The 20,453-nt window shown below is 35.7% G+C and overlaps 3 protein-coding genes and 1 long non-coding RNA gene across 9 annotated transcripts; 3 read left to right on the plus strand and 1 right to left on the minus strand.

The window, feature by feature from the left end:
• The first annotated feature begins 4,171 nt into the window (after nucleotides 1–4,171).
• LOC117897163 (cytochrome c oxidase subunit NDUFA4) lies at nucleotides 4,172–4,907 on the plus strand. Of its 2 annotated transcripts, XM_034805835.1 has the most exons (4): nucleotides 4,182–4,199; nucleotides 4,258–4,311; nucleotides 4,370–4,516; nucleotides 4,768–4,907. In XM_034805835.1, exons 2-4 carry the CDS (start codon nucleotides 4,270–4,272, stop codon nucleotides 4,828–4,830), a joined length of 252 nt encoding a protein of 83 aa, XP_034661726.1. In that variant the 5' UTR covers nucleotides 4,182–4,199; nucleotides 4,258–4,269; the 3' UTR covers nucleotides 4,831–4,907. The 2 variants fall into 2 exon arrangements, with proteins under 2 accessions (XP_034661725.1, XP_034661726.1); XM_034805834.1 differs by having other exon boundaries at nucleotides 4,172–4,311.
• Nucleotides 4,908–7,342: 2,435 nt separating this feature from the next.
• Nucleotides 7,343–9,234, plus strand: LOC117897162 (60S ribosomal protein L10). The gene is made up of 5 exons (XM_034805833.1): nucleotides 7,343–7,435; nucleotides 7,586–7,615; nucleotides 7,674–7,979; nucleotides 8,104–8,266; nucleotides 9,013–9,234. Exons 2-5 carry the CDS (start codon nucleotides 7,593–7,595, stop codon nucleotides 9,175–9,177), a joined length of 657 nt encoding a protein of 218 aa, XP_034661724.1. The 5' UTR covers nucleotides 7,343–7,435; nucleotides 7,586–7,592; the 3' UTR covers nucleotides 9,178–9,234.
• Nucleotides 9,235–10,247: 1,013 nt separating this feature from the next.
• Nucleotides 10,248–10,658, minus strand: LOC117897164. Its single transcript, XR_004649076.1, has 2 exons — nucleotides 10,553–10,658; nucleotides 10,248–10,491 (listed from the first exon to the last, which is right to left on the minus strand). It is a non-coding gene; the product is annotated as an uncharacterized LOC117897164 (long non-coding RNA).
• Nucleotides 10,659–13,603: 2,945 nt separating this feature from the next.
• Nucleotides 13,604–19,402, plus strand: LOC117897550. 5 transcript variants are annotated; one of them, XR_004649097.1, is made up of 8 exons: nucleotides 13,604–13,762; nucleotides 13,824–14,028; nucleotides 15,368–15,902; nucleotides 15,965–16,144; nucleotides 16,686–16,793; nucleotides 18,416–18,560; nucleotides 18,616–18,773; nucleotides 18,832–19,402. XR_004649097.1 is itself a non-coding variant. In XM_034806477.1 (3 exons), the coding sequence occupies exons 1-3, from the start codon at nucleotides 13,658–13,660 to the stop codon at nucleotides 18,466–18,468; spliced, it is 363 nt and encodes a 120-aa protein (XP_034662368.1). In that variant the 5' UTR covers nucleotides 13,604–13,657; the 3' UTR covers nucleotides 18,469–18,537. The 5 variants fall into 5 exon arrangements, 3 of the variants coding, with proteins under 3 accessions (XP_034662368.1, XP_034662369.1, XP_034662370.1); XR_004649098.1 differs by lacking the exon at nucleotides 16,686–16,793; XM_034806477.1 differs by lacking the exons at nucleotides 15,368–15,902; nucleotides 15,965–16,144; nucleotides 16,686–16,793; nucleotides 18,616–18,773; nucleotides 18,832–19,402 and having other exon boundaries at nucleotides 18,416–18,537.
• The last annotated feature ends 1,051 nt before the right edge of the window (nucleotides 19,403–20,453 follow it).

Raw genomic sequence — 20,453 nt, forward strand, 5'->3', positions numbered from 1 at the left:
TCCCGACATGATTTTCACTAAGAAACAAACCCAACTTTTTCTGAAAGTTATGGAGATTATAAATGGTCTGATGATATATTTTTATTTTTTCTATTGCAGAACTTTTATTTAAAGAATTTTGAAAACAACTTGTTTTTTGTTAATCTAAACATTTTGTGGTTTAAGCTTACCGTCTGGGAAATATTGAGCTTTGATATGCAAAAATTAGGATTTTTGTGCAGTGTTTTTTACAAAATGCAATAAAAAACTCAGGAAAAGTCGAAAAAAAGTATATCCTATGTCTTTATTTTGTAGTTTACAGGTGCATTAATTTTACGGTGTTTAGGGTATTGCTCATTAAAATCGGCTGAGCTAAAATAGTACGACTGAAGGCAGAAATACTCTGTCACCTATAAATAAAGACCAAGAAACCAGGATTTTTGTACTTTTCCTGAGTTGTTAAAGTCAAAATTTTTGTTTTAATACGGTGCCGGTGCAATACACATCAATTTTTGCATTTGAAAGCCTTAAACAGACGGTAAACTAAAACAGAAAGTGTTTAGGACCCAATTTTTAGCTGCATCATATAGTTTTTCAGATAGGCAATCTTTTTTACAAGAAAATCAAAGATCAAATCAAAGATAGTTATTTACAAAATCTAACCGCTACCTCTCAAAAAAGCATTAGCAAAAAAAGCCAGTTTTTTTAAATTGTTGATAAAAAAGCTCTGCAATAGAAACTGTTTCAGAACGAGAAGGGACGGCGAGGCACTGCTTAGGCGTCACTTTTATACCCGGTACTCAGTTGTCGGCTGCACCTTAGTGATTTTAGTGATATGTATGTCATCTATGTACATCTACATCTACATCAATTCTTACGCCAACAGCTCGCCCCCCTACCCTAGAGCCGTACACTGCTTGAAGAAGAGTGTGGAATGAGAGAATGTGCAAATAACAACGAGAAGGGACGTGTGAGACGCTTCTTACGCGTCACAACTTTTATACCCGGCAAATTTTGTCAAATTTTACATTTTTTCTTCATCTGTCATCTACATCAACAACACTATTCACGCCAACACGCTCCTTTAGTTCGCCCCCCTTCCCTAGACCCACACACTGCAGACTCGCGGCAGAGGCAGTGGCCACACACGGCAGAAGCAGAGTGTGAATGAGAAAATGTGAAAAAAACAAATATATAGCCACGGCTGTGGCAGAGGCAGAGGAACGGCAGGGGCAGACGCCACACACTGCGCGAAGCTGAGTGTGAATGAGAGAATGAGCAAAAAACAAATATAAGCTGCGGGACGGGGTGGGTTTGGCCCCTGCCAATTAATTTCTTCATTGTGGCTATTATAATGCTCCAATCGGATCCCAATTTGGCGATCTGATAGATATGGTCATTCCCATATGGTCCATATCTTCAAAATTGTAGCTTTAGGAGGAATTCGCCATTTTGCGGGGTCGGAAGGGGCCAAGGCTCATTTCTTAAATGCACTTGTAACAGTGTGAGAATATAGAAGTCTGGATGTAAAATTTGGTGGCTCTAGCTTTTAAAGTCTCTGAGATACAGGCGCTCAACAAGACGAACGGACAGACAGACATGGCTCTATCGACTTTATGGGGTCGAAAACGTTTCCTTCTGTGCGTTACATACAACCTTTATTCCCCACAAATACAATATACCCTATTTACTCTTCGAGAACCGGGTTATAAACAGTGCTACCTTTCTTTTAATTTCTCTCTATATTTTTTTTTTTAACTTTAAGAAAAAATACCCAAAAAATGGCGAAAAAAATAATAACACCATTAGACCTATTTTTTAGTGAATCTCCGTAATTTCGCAGAAACCACGTATTCAATTGGTAGAAAGCTTCAATAAAATGATTAAAAGCGCCTTAAACTAAGAAGAAAAGTTTAAAAACGTGGACGAAAACGATCTGTGACCCCTTTTCAGGTCAAAAGGCTAATTCGTCAGAGCAAGCAGGTTCCCTTCAAGCCTTCTCGCGCGCTTAAAGAAGAGCTTAAACAAAAAGCGATGGGCTAGACAGTTCGGACATTTGTTAGCCAACATAGTCAAAAAGGAACGGTTCGGGGCCAACACTGAACGTGTTAGAGTGGCCTGCACAGTCGCCTGACATGACCACTGTCAGATCACTTTGAGAACAAATTTAAGAGTCCTGGTCCAAAGCTCTCCAAAAGCTATGCCTGGACTTAGTGGATTTCCATGCCAATAGGCTGCGCATCTGTTATTGCCAAAATAGGACACTGAACTAAATCTTGAATGAATTATATAGATTTACTTTTAATGGATCAAAAAGGTTAACTAAAAAATTCGTTACTTGTTGGTAATTTTTTTAATTTTAAATTCATTTTTCAAAAGTGGTGCGAATTTTTTTTTTGCCCAATTTTATAATTTTAATATTTTTTCCCAGATTTGTAAGAGTCTTACCTTTCTAATGTGCTTTAAGTTTCCTTAAAGTTAAAAATGGGAGTTGAGCAACTATTTTAAAATTGCTTGTGGTGCTATTATTTTTTTCACAGCTGTATGTATGCATGTGATTTAGTAGTGGGTATAAATGTTGGGACGCGTACGAGGCATCTGATAACGTTCCTCCTCGTTTGAACATAACTTAAGTATCTTACATTTGTCTGTAAAGCACTGAGCCATTTGATTCAGAAATTCGATTTTCTCGAGTAGGGGTACCTAGACAAGAGTGCGAGATAAAATCGTTAATCATACATAAATACATAAGCGTCGTCACAGTGCAGAGCGAAGAGATCGCCGTTATGTATCAGCAAGCTCTGGAAAAACATACATAGGTAAGTGATATAAGGAAACTTCTAGTAGCTTCCGTGGTAAATAATCCGGTAGATGGTAGATTTAATGACTCAATCAAGTCATATATCAAGTCATAATTGATATATTTTCCGAAATGGGATTACTTTAGCAATTATTACTAGCAATTGTAATTGCTTGGGAGTTGCCAATTTAGCTAAGGAAAATTGACCTACAATAAGCATTACACGAAAGCATACACGTGAGTTAGATCCTGAAGGTCATAGGTTCGGTGCCGATAGGTACAATGGGAAAAAGAAGCCTTATATTCTTCCGTTAGGTAAGAAAAATTTCATTGGCATCGATATTTGGAAAGTATTTAAATTAGCACCAGGATAAATAAATGCTCTTGAAGTCACTCTGGACAGGGAAAGCATAGAAGAATCGGAGGAGAAAATCATTACATTGTAAATGTAGATGACATATGAGGAACAAATGTTAAATTTGATAACAACCTCTAAGGTACAGATATAGTACTGAGTACCGGGTATAAAAGTTGTGACGCGTAAGAAGCGTCTCACATGTCCCTTCTCGTTCATATTTATACCATAAAGTATATATGTATTTGTGTATGTACATACATATATTCTTGATCAGCATCAATAGCCGAGTCGATATAGCCATGTCCGTCTGGACGTCCGTCTGTCTGTCTTTCCATCCCTCTTGATGAGCGCCTGGATATCGGAGACTATAAAAGTGGGAGCCAACAAATTTTGCGTGACAACTCATGTGATATCACACTGTTACAAGTGTATTTCAATATTACATTATTTTGCTCTGGGGGAGGGGGACGACCTAAAAGGCGTGTTGGTGTGAAAAGTAGTGTAGATTTAAATGTAGATAAGAGATGTAGAACTAATTTTAAACATTTGAATGAAAATGTACAGAGAAACTGACGTGAGTGCCTGGTATAACAGTTGTGAAGCGTACGAAGCGCCTCACAAACGTCCCTACTCGTTTTCCTTCAAAAATTGCCACCGTTCCTCCAGTATGTTCTCCGTGCCCAGAATTATGTTGGTTTTTAAATGTTTCCATGCCCCCTTCCGACCCAACAAGGGACGAAAATCGGTGGCATCCTCAATTTTGAATATACGAGAAAGCAAGACGTTGTACTGCAGAGAAGGCGCATACATGGATTTATATAAAAAAATGCAGAATCTGGAACCAAAAATATTTTCTATTGCTATTTCCTTTCCTTCGCTTGCTTTGGTCCATTTTCGTTGTGCCTACCATGCCCGGCCTATTGGTTAACAAAATATTAAATATTTATATTTCCTAAATTTCTAATTTCGGTACTGACGAAAATACACACGAAAAATACTACAGATTTAATATTTACAAAACACTCTGGTCACACATATTTTTTTCATTGAAAGAAGAATTAGGTAATTGTTTGTGGGTTAATTTACACAGTGCGAAACAACTAATCAGATTTTTCCCTAGTATCGTATCAAAATGCAAGGACTTGGGTTGCAAAGTATAAAGAAAAATCCAGCAGTAAGCTCAATACCCTGAAACAAATTTTTTTCAGTTATGTAATCAGTTTATTTTTTAGCTGATCCCACTCTATGTCTGTGTTGCTGCTGGAGCCATTGGTGCTGTCTATTATATGGCTCGTCTAGCTACCAGAAATCCAGACGTAACATGGAATCGCTCAACGAACCCAGAACCATGGCAAGAGTACAAAGACAAACAATATAAGGTACCAAGCATTTTGCTTATATTTACATTAAAAGTTTCACTAATCATGGAACTGATTAGTCTATGGCTATATAAACATCCATTTACATATAAATAAAGCACACATTCCTATCATATGCATAGAAATTACGCAAAGGAGAATATACATTGGTTTAAAGAAAATGGTCAAAAAACAACTAGTGTTCATATACATTTGTAGGGTATCCATACATATATAGTAATTATTAATACAAACCAAATATTTATTTTCAGTTTTATTCTCCTGTGAGGGACTATTCCAAAACAAAGAGTGCTGCTCCAAACTATGAGGAATAAAATCTTTAACATGTTATTAAATTCTATATGAAAACTAAATGCATTCAATGAATTAAAAATGTCGAAGTTTTTATTGATTTTACTGTTTTGGCCCCCACTTTCGGAGTTCATACATTTTGAACGGAATGGGCCATCCAATTTATTTCGAGCTGTGGGTAAAACCTTTGTAAGATAATCCGTACAATAGAGAGGTGTGAGTGCCTGTAAGGAGAAACTGGGTATAAAGGGGTATAGTATACATATGTGGATACATACATACATATGTAAATATGCAACGCCCTGAAGAAAACGTTTCCGACCCCATAAAATATATATATTGTTAATAATCATCAACAGCCGAGGTATGTATAGCTATGTCTGCCTGTCCTTCCGTCCTAATGAGAATGACGAAACTCACTTGCAGTGGCCACTCCCACCCACTCCAGAAATTCTGCTGCCGGCTCAATATCTGCACATTTTGGAGAGCTAAAAATGTGCGTGTTGGTGTGAGTAATGTGTACATGGAGCAGAAGATGTACCAAAAGATGTCTAATGTAAAATTCGAGCCTCACAACGTTCCTCCACCTTTTATAAGAGGTTTGATGGAAAAGGTTTTTTTCCGAGTTGCTGGATACCCGGCTTTAGATATAAATTTAATGACTATATTAACAGTTTATTTAAGTTTCAGTTAAATAAACACAAGCTTAAAACATCAGAAAATCCATTTATATATACAACAAACCAAAAAACGTAGCTGTTATAAGTTTTAAAGTAAAAATTGTAATCTGAGAATAATTTTAAACTTTTTGTTTATAAAAGTTACGAGTAACACTAATTAAAAATTTTTGTAATAGAAATAAGAAGCAAGAGTTATTTTTAATTCATTTTTTTTTAAATAAAAAATAAAAGTTAATTATGATTGTTTTAATAAAAAATTTAATACTGGATAAATTGATAATTTGAACTGATTGGAGTGCTATCATGAATGGATGCATATTCCTGATCCTTGAGCAAATACCTTTCATCGCATGTCTTTCAAGGACTAAAATTAAGGATTTGACTATTTTCCCTTATATTTAATTCTGAGCTTTCCTAATTTGTTGCAGTACCATGTGTTGCATTATTTTGCAAAAAAAAAACCCATAACACCCTATAACAAAAATTCAAAACACTCACTATAAAAGAACCGAGAAGGGACGTGTGAGAAGCTTCTTAGGAGTCACAACTTTAGTTTAGTTACCTTGGTTTTTTTTTCAAATATAACATTTTACCTTTTTTTTGCATATGTATCTACATCTACATCACTTCTCATATCAAAACGATCTTTAGCTCGGCTTTATGGGGTCGGAAACGTTTCCTTCTCTGCGTTACATACCTCCACTTTTACACTCAAATGCAATAGACACTATTTACTCTATATATTTTTACATATATTTAAAAATGGGAATTATAATGAAATTTTAAATTTATTCAATATTTGTTCAGTTTTAAAAACATCAGTTGTTATACCCGGTTCTCCAAGAGTAAATAGGGTATATTGTATTTGTGCACAAATTTGTTTGCTTAGTGATGTAACGCACAGAAGAAAACGTTTCCGACCCCACAAAATACATATATTTTCTTGATCAGCATCAATAGCCGAGTCGATTGAGCCATGCCTGTCTGTCCGTCCGTCCTGTTGAGCGCCTGGATCTCAGAGACCATAAAAGCTAGAGCCACCAAATTTTGCATTTAAACTTCTGTAATCTCACACTGTTACAAGTGTATTTCAAAAATGAGCCCCGCCCCCGCAAAAGGGCGAAAACCTCCCAAACCTACAAAATAAAAGAAAACTAAGCGAAAACCACCCAAATTTACAATTTTGAAGATAAAAGAATACTAAAAACGCCACTTCGTAGGGAATGACCATATCTATCAGATCACCAAATTGGGATCCGATTGGATCATTATTATAGCTGCAATGAAGAAATTAATTTGGAGTGGCTATACTCACCCCGCCCCGCAGCTTATATTTGTTTTTTTCTCTCTGGCACGAAAATCATTTGTAAAAATTTTCGCTTGAGTGAACACCTTCATTTCAAATGTCAAAACAATTTTTTGCAAGAATTTATACATTGCCTTTTTTCTTTTTTTTCTCCAAACATATACATATGTATTGCCATTAATGCAATTACTTTCTTGGTGTCCGCTGACATGTTTACTCGTTGACAACTTAAAGAAAATGATGTTTGCGAGAAATGTTCGCACTCGTTGGTGGTAAAATGAAATTCAGATTATACAACATGTTTTCCAACTATTCCATCGTGAAATATATGCCAAAATTTTCAGCGGTTTCCAAATGTTTAGTATTTACAACAGCCATAACTTCGTAATTCCGAATCGATCTTAGGATCTTTGGATTTTAATAATCGTCTGCTATGAGTCAGCTGCTTAATTTGTTGTCGAGCAACTAACATATTCATTAGTGTACCAGTGGCAGAAATTATTTTTCAGTGTCCCAGTCCATTGTTTCAAAGTGTCAATGTATTTTTCGTGAACAATCGATACAGGTTTTAAATGTTAAGTCTACCTTCTCTATTTCCGGCGGGCACTGTTCTTTCCTTTCTGTTTCGTCGTCTTGAAAGAGGTATGCATCTTAAATAATCTTTGTCAATCGATAATTCATTGTTTGTTTGTACTTGATTATTACAAAATATAAATTCCGTTTTAGTTAGTTATTTCATTAGTTAGCAGATATATCTTTGTATTAATATATTTTAAATTTTTGTATATTTAGGTTAAACATGGGTCGTCGACCAGCAAGATGGTATGTTCTAATATTAAAGCTTGCGTTAAAGCTAACCTAACCTAAATCTATTTTCCAGCTACCGCTATTGTAAAAATAAGCCGTATCCGAAATCACGGTTTTGCCGTGGTGTTCCTGACCCAAAAATTCGTATATTCGATTTGGGCAGGAAGAAAGCAACTGTTGAAGACTTTCCCCTCTGTGTTCATTTGGTGTCTGATGAATATGAACAACTTAGTAGCGAAGCCTTGGAAGCCGGACGTATTTGTTGCAACAAATATTTGGTTAAATTTTGTGGAAAGGACCAGTTTCATATTCGAATGCGCCTGCACCCATTCCACGTTATTCGTATCAACAAAATGTTGTCGTGTGCTGGAGCTGATAGGTAATTCCCATGCAGTTTTTCCACTTATATCTAAAACAACAGCGGCTATGGGTTATAAAACTTAATTTGTGTACTTATATCTGAATACATTGGAAGACATAATTTTTTATTTTGATTTCTTCAGACTCCAAACTGGAATGAGAGGCGCTTTTGGTAAACCGCAGGGCACCGTTGCTCGTGTGCGTATTGGGCAACCGATTATGTCTGTTCGCTCAAGCGATCGTTACAAGGCTCAAGTTATTGAAGCATTGCGACGTGCCAAGTTCAAGTTCCCAGGTCGTCAGAAGGTATGTTATTGATATAAATGATATGATATAAATATGTAAAATATGACAATTTCCAAAACATAGGACTACAAACTTCTGAATAAATATTTAACAGAACATACAGTGACTCCATCGCATAAACGGACACTTTTTTCCTCCACACCTCCACGATAAAACAACTGTTTTTTAAAGTTGTCTAAAATCTTGTGCAGATGAAAATAGTGTAGTATGGAGTCACTGTCTGTGTACATATGTAATTAACCGGATTCGCATAAAGAAGAAAAACTGTCTGTCCATGCAACTCTTTTTATAAGTGAACAATCTGAGTTTCGGAGCTATGGCTGCAATTTTGCAGAAACATGTTCTGATGTCTGATTAGAAGTGCATTGCAAGATATCTGTCAAAGAGAGAGTCTAAACCTGACTTTAAATGATGCAGCTTGAACGTGCAGCATGTGTGGCTACACCCTCCCTCAGTATATTTCAAGCAGCATTCCCTGAACGAAACATTACAATTTATACTTTAAAGGCTTCTCTTTCGGACTTCTCAAAAGACTCAAGTTTAGTCGGTTTTAGGAGCTAAAAACTACGCATGGTAAAGTTTCACTACTAGATCGTACTGTGAGTTGTTTCTTGGAATCTACTCTCAGCTGGTCCAATCTGTTTCTGACACTAGCCCAGGACGCCCTTAATCATGATTATTTTGATAAAGCAAAAATTTCTCTTAAAATGATTCTTATGCTTGAAACTTTCTTTTTATATTTTTAGATATATGTTTCAAAGAGGTGGGGATTTACCAAATACGACCGAGAGCGCTATGAAGAGCTCCGTGATGATAACCGTCTGGCGCCCGATGGCTGCAATGTCAAGTACCGACCCGAGCACGGTCCAATGGCAGCATGGGAAAAGGCTCAGCGTGAAGTTTATGGTTAAACGTAAAATCGTGTTATGAAACAATAAACGAAGAACAGACATTCGATATGTCAAGATTATTGATGGTGTCTCTTAAATCTTCACTATTAATTCCTCAAGAAAACGATCGGTCGAGTAGCAATTTATTGGACGCCCAGGCCGCATGTGTGGAGCGCAGGAGCGCCATTTATAAAATAGCAGGGCTTTATTGGCTGTATTGCAGTGATTCGTACCAACACCAATGCATTGCAGTGTTAAATTTTACGTGCTGTTTTGATCTATACATATAAAATCTATAATTGATAAACATTAGAAACACTCATTAGTCGTACACCGTCATCACCCAGAAAAGGTTGATTGTATATCAAAGATCAGCAGCATATCTACAATATGTTTATAAAGAAAAAGTGTTACATTTTCTATTCTTATAAGGTATCCTTATAAAAATGAACTAAAGCAAAAAAAGTACACAAATTATTCGTAGAGCCAGGTTCTAGTAAAATCCAATTATTAAAGCTAGGTTCTTCAAGTAAAATCTAAATGTTAAAGGTACCATGGACAAAGCAAATTTTTGTTCACCACGTTTAGTCTTTAAAAGCCATAGAAACAGTATTTCCCCAAAGTATTTGTGCTCTATGCATTAATATTAACCCCCTTTACAAGTTGTTCCGGTTGCCAAAACTACTTCGATGGAATTTTAGACTGGTGAAACTTAAAATGCAATTCCGAAGGGAATCTATCTATCAGATCACCGAATTGATGATTCTCTTTTTCTATGGCAGAATTTTTCTTTTTAGAATGTAAAAAGATTGGTATTCTTTGGAAGGCTTTTTTTGAGGTAGCTCTTATTCTTTTCACATAACTTAAGTATCCAGAGGTGAAAGCCGCATTCCGTACGGTTACACTTCTCAGGCATCTGTGTTGTTATAAAACAGACTCACACTGTATTGACCGATCTCCGCCCCTGTTGCCGCGGTCGCCCTCAGGACTATTGCAAGGCCATTAGAAACAACTTAAAAATATTTGTTAACAGCCCAGCCGGGTCTGTGTCTTGGCAAAATGAAGCAGCTGGCGTTCAAAATAATTAAACAAAATTTCATAATAAATCTATTTATTCTCTTCTCTATATTTCTCCATTTGTATGGCTTCGATCTCTTTAAATAGTACGGTGGTCATTTTTTTTCTACTTCGACGGCTTCCTCCTCTGTCAGATCCCCTAAGTAATTTTCACAGTACAAAAAGGCGGGCCTTATTCGTGCAGGCTCCTTATGGGCGAGCTTTTCCAGTATTCCCACGACATGCTCAGCTGTTCTCTTTTTTCTTTTTGTTCGTCTCCTGTGAACAATAGCTAAGATAAATATATATGTACATAACATTAGGTATTCTACATACATACATATGTGTACAGTTGCTCGCCACTTACAGTGGCTGCCAGCTTAAATGAACCAAAAACCTTTTTCAAACTTCAAAGTCGTATAACTTCTGAACCGTCTAACTCACCGCTGAAAATGAAATGTATACCGATAGATAAACATTTAATCTTCAACAAAACCAACTTCATTTATTTTTAAAAAATGTTTTAAAACACTTTTCACAATTAAAACCAAAGTAAGTGCCTAATTTCATCTCTCAGCTTATTTGAACCAAAATCCCCAACCCATATTTTTTTGTTTCCAGATAACTTTTCACCTAAAAACTCATATGTTTTAAGTTCCTCCTATTGTTTATAGCAATTATCAGCAATTTTGGAATCGATTCGACTAATTTTACTGTGACTTTTAGCGTAATTGTTCCCCACCCCCATTTTTTTGAACATTTTCACGTTTTTTAATGTTCTGGTCCAACATTAGCCAACAATTTTTAGTGGAATTATAAGTTCGGATATAGAGCAGACGGAATCATTAAGTTTAGGCACTTTAAAATGGTCGAGTTCCGAGCAAATCCCGATTTATTTCGATTTTTGGATACGGTCATTTACGGTTAAAATCCAAAATATTTTTTTGGCCGAGATTTTGGAATAATTGACTGATGCTATTTTCTGTATCGATAGATAACAGATACATGTCCACGTTTTCATAAAAAAAATCCGAAATCCCATCAGCAGGAGTTCCCGTACGGGCCCTACAATGTCCATATCCTCCCACTTGCATGGCTGTTCGGGCGTCTGGCGTTCAGATTTGTCATTACAAGGTCCAAATGTGTTAAAAATGGTCCAAAAGGCTCAAGATGGACTCTTTAATTGCCTTTAACTCTGATTTGACACATTTGTGCTGAAAAAAACATACACAGGACTTTTAATAACGAACCTGAACGCTGCCGCCATTGAAGTGGGTCTATGCAGATTTTAGTGCCTTGCTTGGGCATCAAATTTGAGGTCAGTTGTCCAAATCTCGATTTGCCGATGGGAGACTGGGGAAAATGTGCAAGTGTTAATGTGTGTGTACATGTGCAAGGCAGCCGCCTTGCCATCAAACATGTCTCCATGTCCCGTTCCGTCAAAACTTCATGCTTGTTCACACCGTGACTCTGAATACTCTAATGGGAAATATTTGTATCGCAAAGTCGATTGCCGCAATTCATTATTTGTATACATATTCAGATGTTAATATTCGTTACCCCTTTCACCCTAAATTACATATATAAAGCATATAAAGGTCACACAAAACAAATTTATTTTGATATTGAGGGGCAAGCTACTTCATAAAGTCTTGAGGGTTTTCATTTTGAATGGTATGTTAGCTCACAAGCAAAAAAAAAAAAATGAAAAGGTTTCAAGCGCTAACAATTAAAGCGCACATTAAGTCGAGAACAGAAACGACGACGAGAACAGCAGTTGAAAAGTTGCATGAAATGATTTGTCTGTAAAAGATGGATTTGGTAACAATGTTGATAATACGGCAGCAACGAAGTCGAGAAGCGACGGCGTTTCCATAATATGCATACAATTTTGAATAAAGCAGTATAAAATCTGCATTTAAAACAATTACAGCATTCAAATACAATAACAACTTTTATTGGTATATTTATTTTTTCCAACCCCCAAGGGTCTGGCCACCAACCCCACCCCTCATTCTGCACATGTTGCGGCAGGTCAGGTTCATACGCCAAGCCCCGAAAACAAAATCAAATCATCAAAACGAATTTTCTTTCCATCACAGTTTAGGAAGTCAACGCACCAACACATACATACATTGCTTGCAGTGTCCGTGTGAATGAAGACAAAACCGGTTTGGAGCGCTACAAAATCATTGGCTACACGAACTTATACAAATGTAGCTTCTAGCTGCGCGCTCTACAAGCACTAATACCCATGTAGCTTGGGCTCTTCTGCTGCGTGTTCTATACGCACTAATACTTGTAGCCGGGACTCCAGGCAGAGGCCTGGGACTCCAAGGCGCACATTTAGCGGTGACGTTTTGCTTCTTCAAAGCTGGATATCTATTATACTATTTGGTTAGTGGCATTGACAAGCACACGAGCACTGAAAATTGGGGAAAGTAGCGAGTAACTCTGCCACTGACGAGATCTCCTTTATAGTTTCTTCATGGCCGTCTGTTGGGTTTTGCCTTCTTTCTCTTCATTTGATGATATTTGTTTCATTTGGGTAATGTTGATGTATATTTGTCGAGCTGTTAGAAACATACCAATCATACCACAAAATACTATCGGCTGACTTTCTAGATTTAATCGGCCAGTTTTTTTTGTCGATATGAATACGGCCTGGCGTACAACCGCAAGAAAGTAGTTTGTGCGCGACAACATTTCTAATCGGTTCCATATGAATATCATCCCTGATTTTTCTAGCGGCTCTTTTTTTCGATCTGAAAAATCTCCTGCATGGATCCATTTTGCATTCATTGTTTTATTAACCTTTTATTCAATTTTCACATAAATTTTGCTGGTAAGTATTTTTTTCGATCTGAGTTCTAGGCTTAAGACTTTAAAGAAGATTTAAAACTAAGAATATTTTCAAGTTAAAATGGAAAATAAAGTGGAAAGTTGATCAACTTAAGTGAATTTTTAACAATGTTCTTGATTCAGACAGGCTGAATTAAAGTGTGTTTATGAGTTTGAAATGAAAAAAACGGATCTGAATTGTTTAATGGCTAGTTTTATATCAAGTCTATATATGTGATGAAAATTTGTCTTTGAATAGGCTTAGTGTCTGGCAGCCCAAAGAAGCTATCAGGATTTACGATTATCTTCTAGTGTTGCTGGTTTTAGTTTTACTGCGCACAACGAAATATATGGCACTTTCTGTTCAAATAAAATTCTTCTCATATGAGTGGGCTACACCACTAACCATATTAACCATAACCATACAATAAACTGTATGGTTGGTGGCTATACTAAAAATAAATGATTTTTCATCGGCATATTTTGAAAATAAAAGTGTATATTTCGGAGGGTCGGACGGTATTTTTTATCGATAATTCCTCGGACACTCTGTAACCATTCATTGCCAGAGTTAAACAGCACATGTGTTTGAAAAAAATCTGAAATGGATCAAATTGAAAATCTTTTGGAATGTATTACAAATACAAATCGAAAAACTCAAAATATTTATCTCAACATGCTTGACGAAAATCATATCAAACCAAACAAGGTATGTTGATAATTGCCCGAAATCTTGGTTCTCTTTCTCAACAACACATTTTCTAACTTAGAGAGTTGTTGTGTCTCAACTAATTACTAAATTGCTTACGAAAAGAAAAACTCGTCCCCTTGGATACCGGCTCCTTCTATGTTACCTCAATCAATACTCCCTAGAAGGATCGGAAAAATCTGCAAATGTGTGGTTTACAATTATATTGAAATCCTTAAACGTATCTGAGATTCGTTTATACGGGGAAATCATATTTGAAGCATTGGGTAAGTTATGATATCCTTTTGTCTTCTTGTCTGCCCAACATTTCTATCTTTTGCTCCATCATCAGTTGCCAAAATATTTACAGAAGTAAAGAGACTGGGAACTGGGAAACCTGTGTAGCGGCTCTTTCGATGGCATGGCTATTTAAAGCTGCTATTTCAATTACGGGAAATGTTGTAAATTATTCTTTTGACTTGGGCCAATTTCACACTTACCTTAGCCATACATATTGTAGGTACACCCTTCACTATAGTCAACTTAACACTCTGCGGTTAACTTAAACAAAAAAGGTTATTTCAAAGATCTACATGTCTACTATCTGTTCACAAACAAAAGTGTTTAATTTTCTTTTTTGGTTTGAAAGAAATTCTCTCAATTAAAATTTTGGCTTTAGAATACTTTATTAACGAAAAGGGACGTGTGAGACTTTTCTTACGCGTCACAACTTTTATACCCGGCACTCAGTAATACATCTGCACCTTAGCGGTTATTTGTCAAATTTTAAATTTTTTCTGCATCTGTCATCTAATCAACAACACTACTCACGCCAACACGCTCCTTTAGCTCCCCTAGAGCCACACACTGCAGAGTCATGGCAGAGACGTGTCAGAGGCAGAGGCCAGTGTTTCAGTGTGAGCATTCAGCAGTCTGGAGCCAAAATTTGGTGGCTCTAGCTCTTATAGTCTCTGAGAACTAGCCGACAAACAAGACGGACAGACAGACATGGCTCAATCGACTCGGCTATTGATGCTGATCAAGAATATATATGTATATACTTTATGGGGTCGGAAACGTTTTTTTCTGTGCGTTATATACACCCGCTTTTCCCAACAAATACAATATACCCTGTTTACTCTTAGAGTACAGGGTATCAAAATGAGTTGTCGAGGTCGTTACTATAGGCTTTTTTGTGCGGGTGACCTAATCGTTGTACCATATCTCTTTCCGCCAAGGCATTTCTTCAGGTTTGAAATCTAGAAATTGTCACTAGGGACTAAGTGCAGCCTAATACATACACACAAAAAACATAAACACCACATATATGTACATATGTATATATACTTGTTTTTCCATTTTTGTCTGCGTCTTGATTCGTAAATTTTGCATTTGCAAGCTTAATATTTCGGTAAGCTGAACCTTTAAAAACCTAGAGTTTGGGTATACTTTATAGAAGCATTCATCAGCTTCTTATAATGGCAAACTTTATTGCAACCATCCGTCTGTCCGTCTGTCCGTCTTGTTTGTCGGCTAGTTCACGAGTAAGAACCTATTATGTTTTTTAAAATACGGTTATTAATAAAAAATACAATTAAATAATATTTATTTACATTGATATTACAGCGCTACTCATACAAAATATCCAATGCGATTTTAACTTGTCAAAAGCATTTGGGTCCGTTTATGTCCTTAAAGTTGTCGAAAAGTTTTCCCTAAAAGAAATACTTGAAGACGAATGCTGCACCCTATCTGCCCTTCACACTGTCGAGCAATGCTTAAAATATTATCCAAGGAGTATTAAGTCTGGAAAATCCGGAATCGAAAATTTCTTGATGAATTTATTAGACAGCAATAATGTCGATATTGTCTTTCAAACCGGTGAATGTTGGCTCTTGTTACAAAAAGTACGCGGCTCTCTCAGTATTGGAGCTAAAAATGATGAAAACCAATGGCGAGATTACCAATTGACATTATTGGGGAGTCTTTATTCAATTATAAACAAGTCTTTTCCCATATCTGAGGAAATATTTGTGGGCACAATTGTGTCAAATCACTTATCACATTTTGAAGTGCATTTGACAGAAGATCCGGTTAAACGAGCCGCACAAGTCTGTCAGCGGTTTTGCAATCTTATCGATTTCTTAAAGATTGCCTTGAGGTGAGAACAATCTATATTTTATAATTAATTTATACATGTTTTTTTATTATTTTCTTTTATAGCAAACCGTACCCTGACAAGAAGTTAATTTTTACACAACAAATTTTGTGTTTTATACAACGTGGAATATCTTTAAAAATAAATAATAAAAGTAATCCAAAAATGGATTATGTATGTTTTAAAGCTTTGTTACCGCAAATGCAAATAAAGTTGTTGGAGCTTCTGGAAGTTTTGATTGACATGTAAGTTAAAGTCAGGCTAAAACTTAAACCTTAACAATGATGTAATTTATATTCCAATATATATTGTTTTATACCAGGCTCAAAAAGTAAATAGGGTTTATTGTATTTGTGGTTAGAGCAATGTGCGTAACGCACACAAGGAAACTTGTTCGATCCTGTCTTTTTTGATTAGACATCAGAATTGGATATCAGAAACTAAAAGAGCTACAGCAACCCAATTTTGCATCCAGATTGCTGTAATATCACACTGACTTTTATGAACAGCAGTTTTCATGAGTTTTCGTCAAAAATTATAAAAAACAATATGTTGGAATGAAAATGCCTCAAGATTTCTTCTGATTTGTGTTGATCACATTCCAGTCTATTGAAAAAGTTATCACTTGTTTAATTTGAAAGAGTGTCAAATATAGTTTTGAATGTGGTGAGCTGAGCTGTGGCACTACTATTTCATTTAACAATGTACTTAATAAAACAAAAGTCATTTATTTTGACAGTCCGCTGCTCCGTAATCATTCTTTTGTTATTATATATTTATTTAAAGATGTCACACTCATCTCAGGATGCATTTTCGCACTATATTGAGCATTTTACTGGAATCACTTGAAAATACCAAATTGATTTCAAAGGAAGGAAACAGGCTACAATATGTGTAAGTAAAAATGTATTTATTATTTGTGTTTTTGTTTCTTTTAGTCTACGTCTTGCTTGCATATGCAGTGGCGAGCATTTGTGGATACTTGGTTACCACTTTTCAGTTTAAACGCCTGTAAAATCTGTAAAAATTATACAATTCTTCTAATTCTTTTTTTAATATCTTCTTCGTTATTTGGCAATGAAACAAAACAATAATTAAAACTAAAAAATATCGGCTTCATTAAAAGCTTTAATTTTTTGTTCAAAAAGTCAATTTATCCACTTTTGCACGTTTCTAATTTATTAAATTTATACATTTTTCAAAATTGTTTGTGCAAAGGACCGTAGCCTTTATCACACTCAGAATATGCTTGGGTTTATTCTCGACTAAATTTTTAATGTCCTCGCCAGATATTATGTCCCACTTGGTTTGCATTTTGACCTAAAAGTCATGCATTCGCTTTGGTGCGGACACATATGTACTTTTTCACTCGTTTTTTAAGAAAAGCACGTAGATTTTTAATGGGATTTACATATGCATATTCGTTGATTAGACTACTAGATTAGATGAAAACTCTCATTGTTGCGACAATTTATCACGATTTTAGCCAATTTTTTTCGGGTTCCCGTTCTGCTGGCAAGTGATTTCCAGTATGGGGTTAGTAAAATTAAAATCTTCAAAATTCCAAATTTGCCAAATTGGTCTCCAAAAGGCTAATCTAATATTATTTATTCATCAATACATCGATTTTAGCCAATGGGTTACCATTTCCACCAAGTGAAACAGTGAAGTAAATTAGAAACGTGTAAAAGTGGATACATTGACTTTCTGAACAAAAATTAAAACTTTTAATGAAGCCGATATTTTTTAAGTTTTAATTAATGTTTTGTTTCATTGCCAAATAACTAAAGAAGCTATTAAAAAAAGAATAAGAAGAATAGTTTCATTTTTACAGATTTTACAGGCGTTTAAACTGAAAAGTGGTAACCAAGTATCCACAAATGCTCGCCACTGTATAACCAAAATCTTTGCACAGTAGCGTACAAAGAAATGTGGAAATCTGTGTTTTTTTTTGAAAGCTTAGTATTTTCCAGACGGTAAGCTAAAGCTACATTCACATCCACATAGGAAATGCCGTGTTTTGCTTATTTCAGTGTAATTGGACAGTGTACCGTGTTTACCTATCCATCAGCTGGTGTTGTGTAGATACCCAAATCTACAACGACAACCATTCATCTTACCATCCCAACCAAACAGGTTTATTTAAATTTTCATAAGAAATGTAATGTTTCTCCAATCCTTAATAGATAAATTTAAATCGAATTTTTGATTTTTTTAATATTTTACGTTCCTAAGATGACCTTCCAAGTTTCATATGATTTGGGGCACTATTTCTTATAGCTGCCATATATCTGATCTGGCCGCCTAGCACCAACTTTTTCGTTTATGAAGCTATTCAATAGCAATTTAGATTGTTTACATATGTATGTACATATTTTGTGTCCAAGAGGCGAGGTACTCGGACAGACCAGTTGTAGCTGTGTTTAATAGACAATTTATTTCCTGAAGGAGCCCGTTGTTAAGAAGTTATTAATTGAACAATTGAGCAATTTTATTAATAATTTATTTATTTCTAGTAAATTTCGATTTGTGGTTTACAAAACCATATCAATATGGTGCTCGAACTTAAAAGAAGGAAGTCATTGCGAAATAATCTCGGAGACCCTTATAAACGAACTATTAGATGATGTTACGCAGCGACAGTTAATTCTATCAAAAGAGGTACAAATTTAGTAATTAAAAGAAAATCTGTAATGTTTATACTTTGTTATCTCAGTCAATAGAGGGGAAAAAAAAATACCGGAGACACAATTTTTCACGTTTAATTGCCTTTCATTAAGTGAAAATGAGAAATTATTTCATAAGGAAGCTTTTTCTTGCCTTCACTTAATTTTAACATCGTCTGGTCATTTATTACGCAACTCTGTTTTGAAGGAAAGTACGGATATATATATACTTTTTCAATTTTTAATTTGTTGATATTGTTTTACAGAAGGTACACAACGCTCTATTGGAACTATGTATTGAAATGAATGCAGAACCTATGAAATCGGAATATTTAACAAAACTCTGGAATTGTCGCTTGGAAATTTATAAAATATTAATATTTTTATTGAAGTCGAGAAATTACAGCTGTCCTGTATCATCTGAAATGTTATTGTGCATTTTGGATGAATCCCGTTTAATTGAAAATAATCTTGAAATACGCCTAAATTCTCAAGCATTATTTGAAGTCCTGGAATCATCGCTCCATCCCCACAAGGAAGATCTAGGCTTTAGACAAGATTCAAAAAGTATGCTGTGCAGTCAAGGAAGTCCGGAACTAATGGACTTAACTATAAATAAAAGTACAAATCATATTTCACCGGTAGATTGTAAAGTCCCTCTGAACTATAATAATGACCGAAATGAAAATGCCAAATCCGTTCATCAAAACGAACTTGAGTCGAACTCACAAACTCTTACCCACCAAATCATCAATGAGCAAGACAGCACAGAGCACCCTAGTTCAAATAACCTGAAAGATATTAAAGTAAATAAATCTAATAGCCAGGAGGGAAAAAGTATTTGTATCCCAATAACAAGTAAAGAACAGAATATAATGGTATTACTGCCACGCGATGAAATGTTAATTCATAATCCAGATGAGGTCAGCTTAAATCATTGCGATTATGAGGGTGCTAAGTCTACAGTACAAATATGTGCAAATTTTGATGACGATAAATTGATTGCCGAATTGGAATCTGCATTTGTGAATGAGATTAGCTGAATGATCATCTATCTTATTATAATGTTTCAATGAATAATCTAATTACTCAATTTTGATTTTCCATTTTCGTTTATCTGGGCTTTGTAAGTGTTGTAAAATCTACTTGTAATAACCATGCATCGTTCATAACCCTAAAAAAACATTTTGTACACTTCTTTTGAATAGTAATCAATAAAGTTAATATGGTTTGAGCTGATTTGTATAAATTTGAAGGGGCTATACTAAACACTTGTGGCATAAAAATCGGTAGTTACACATAGTAACCATGTGCGACCCTTAGTTCTGAGACTCCTTCCTCCCCTGCTCCTTCCTCCTCTGTGCCATTCACCTCTGCAAGTCCTAGCAGTCAAAAAACTGATTTCCCTCCTTGTTGCTTATCAAAATGATAGCGGCTTACGTAGTAAGCTGAGCATTCTTTTTGTTGATAGTTTCACATTTTCATCCCACGATATTGTGGTTTCGGTAAACCTGGTTAAAGCCCGACATTCTTAGTTCCGAAGTTTTGGCAGATCAGTACACAATTTATAGGAATGATCGTTCGTCTCGACGTGGAGGAGGAGTTCTGATTGCAATGGATTCTTACTTCACGTCGGAGCTTTTCACAGTCCAGGTTTCACAAGACCAGAAATTCCTCTGTGTCAAACCGATTCTTCCCGGCCATTCTATTTATGTCACTTGCTCGTATATTCCACCGACTTCGGATGTCTTAATATACAAGCAGCACTTGTCCGCCTTAAAAACTGTTTTTTCCTCGCTATGTGATAAAGGCCAAATAACTGTTCTTGGTGATTTCTACTAATTTCTAATAACCTTGTGCCCATGTCACGACATGATTTTATTGATGG

Source organism: Drosophila subobscura, chromosome O (genome assembly GCF_008121235.1).
Source record: "Drosophila subobscura isolate 14011-0131.10 chromosome O, UCBerk_Dsub_1.0, whole genome shotgun sequence".
NCBI classification, from domain to species: domain Eukaryota; kingdom Metazoa; phylum Arthropoda; class Insecta; order Diptera; family Drosophilidae; genus Drosophila; species Drosophila subobscura.

What these genes read in the sequence shown, in the direction of transcription:
- LOC117897162 (XM_034805833.1), top strand. Translation starts at nt 7,593, where the DNA reads ATGGGTCGTCGACCAGCAAGATG. An exon ending in GGTCGTCGACCAGCAAGATG is followed by an intron (nt 7,616 to 7,673) that starts GTATGTTCTAAT and finishes TCTATTTTCCAG; the next exon opens with CTACCGCTATTGTAAAAATA. An exon ending in AGTTCCCAGGTCGTCAGAAG is followed by an intron (nt 8,267 to 9,012) that starts GTATGTTATTGA and finishes TTATATTTTTAG; the next exon opens with ATATATGTTTCAAAGAGGTG.
- LOC117897550 (XM_034806477.1), top strand. Translation starts at nt 13,658, where the DNA reads ATGGATCAAATTGAAAATCTTTTGGAATGTATTACAAATACAAATCGA. An exon ending in ATCATATCAAACCAAACAAG is followed by an intron (nt 13,763 to 13,823) that starts GTATGTTGATAA and finishes TTTCTAACTTAG; the next exon opens with AGAGTTGTTGTGTCTCAACT. An exon ending in AATCATATTTGAAGCATTGG is followed by an intron (nt 14,029 to 18,415) that starts GTAAGTTATGAT and finishes ATTTATTTCTAG; the next exon opens with TAAATTTCGATTTGTGGTTT.
- LOC117897163 (XM_034805834.1), top strand. Translation starts at nt 4,270, where the DNA reads ATGCAAGGACTTGGGTTGCAAAGTATAAAGAAAAATCCAGCA. An exon ending in GTATAAAGAAAAATCCAGCA is followed by an intron (nt 4,312 to 4,369) that starts GTAAGCTCAATA and finishes TTTATTTTTTAG; the next exon opens with CTGATCCCACTCTATGTCTG. An exon ending in ACAAAGACAAACAATATAAG is followed by an intron (nt 4,517 to 4,767) that starts GTACCAAGCATT and finishes ATTTATTTTCAG; the next exon opens with TTTTATTCTCCTGTGAGGGA.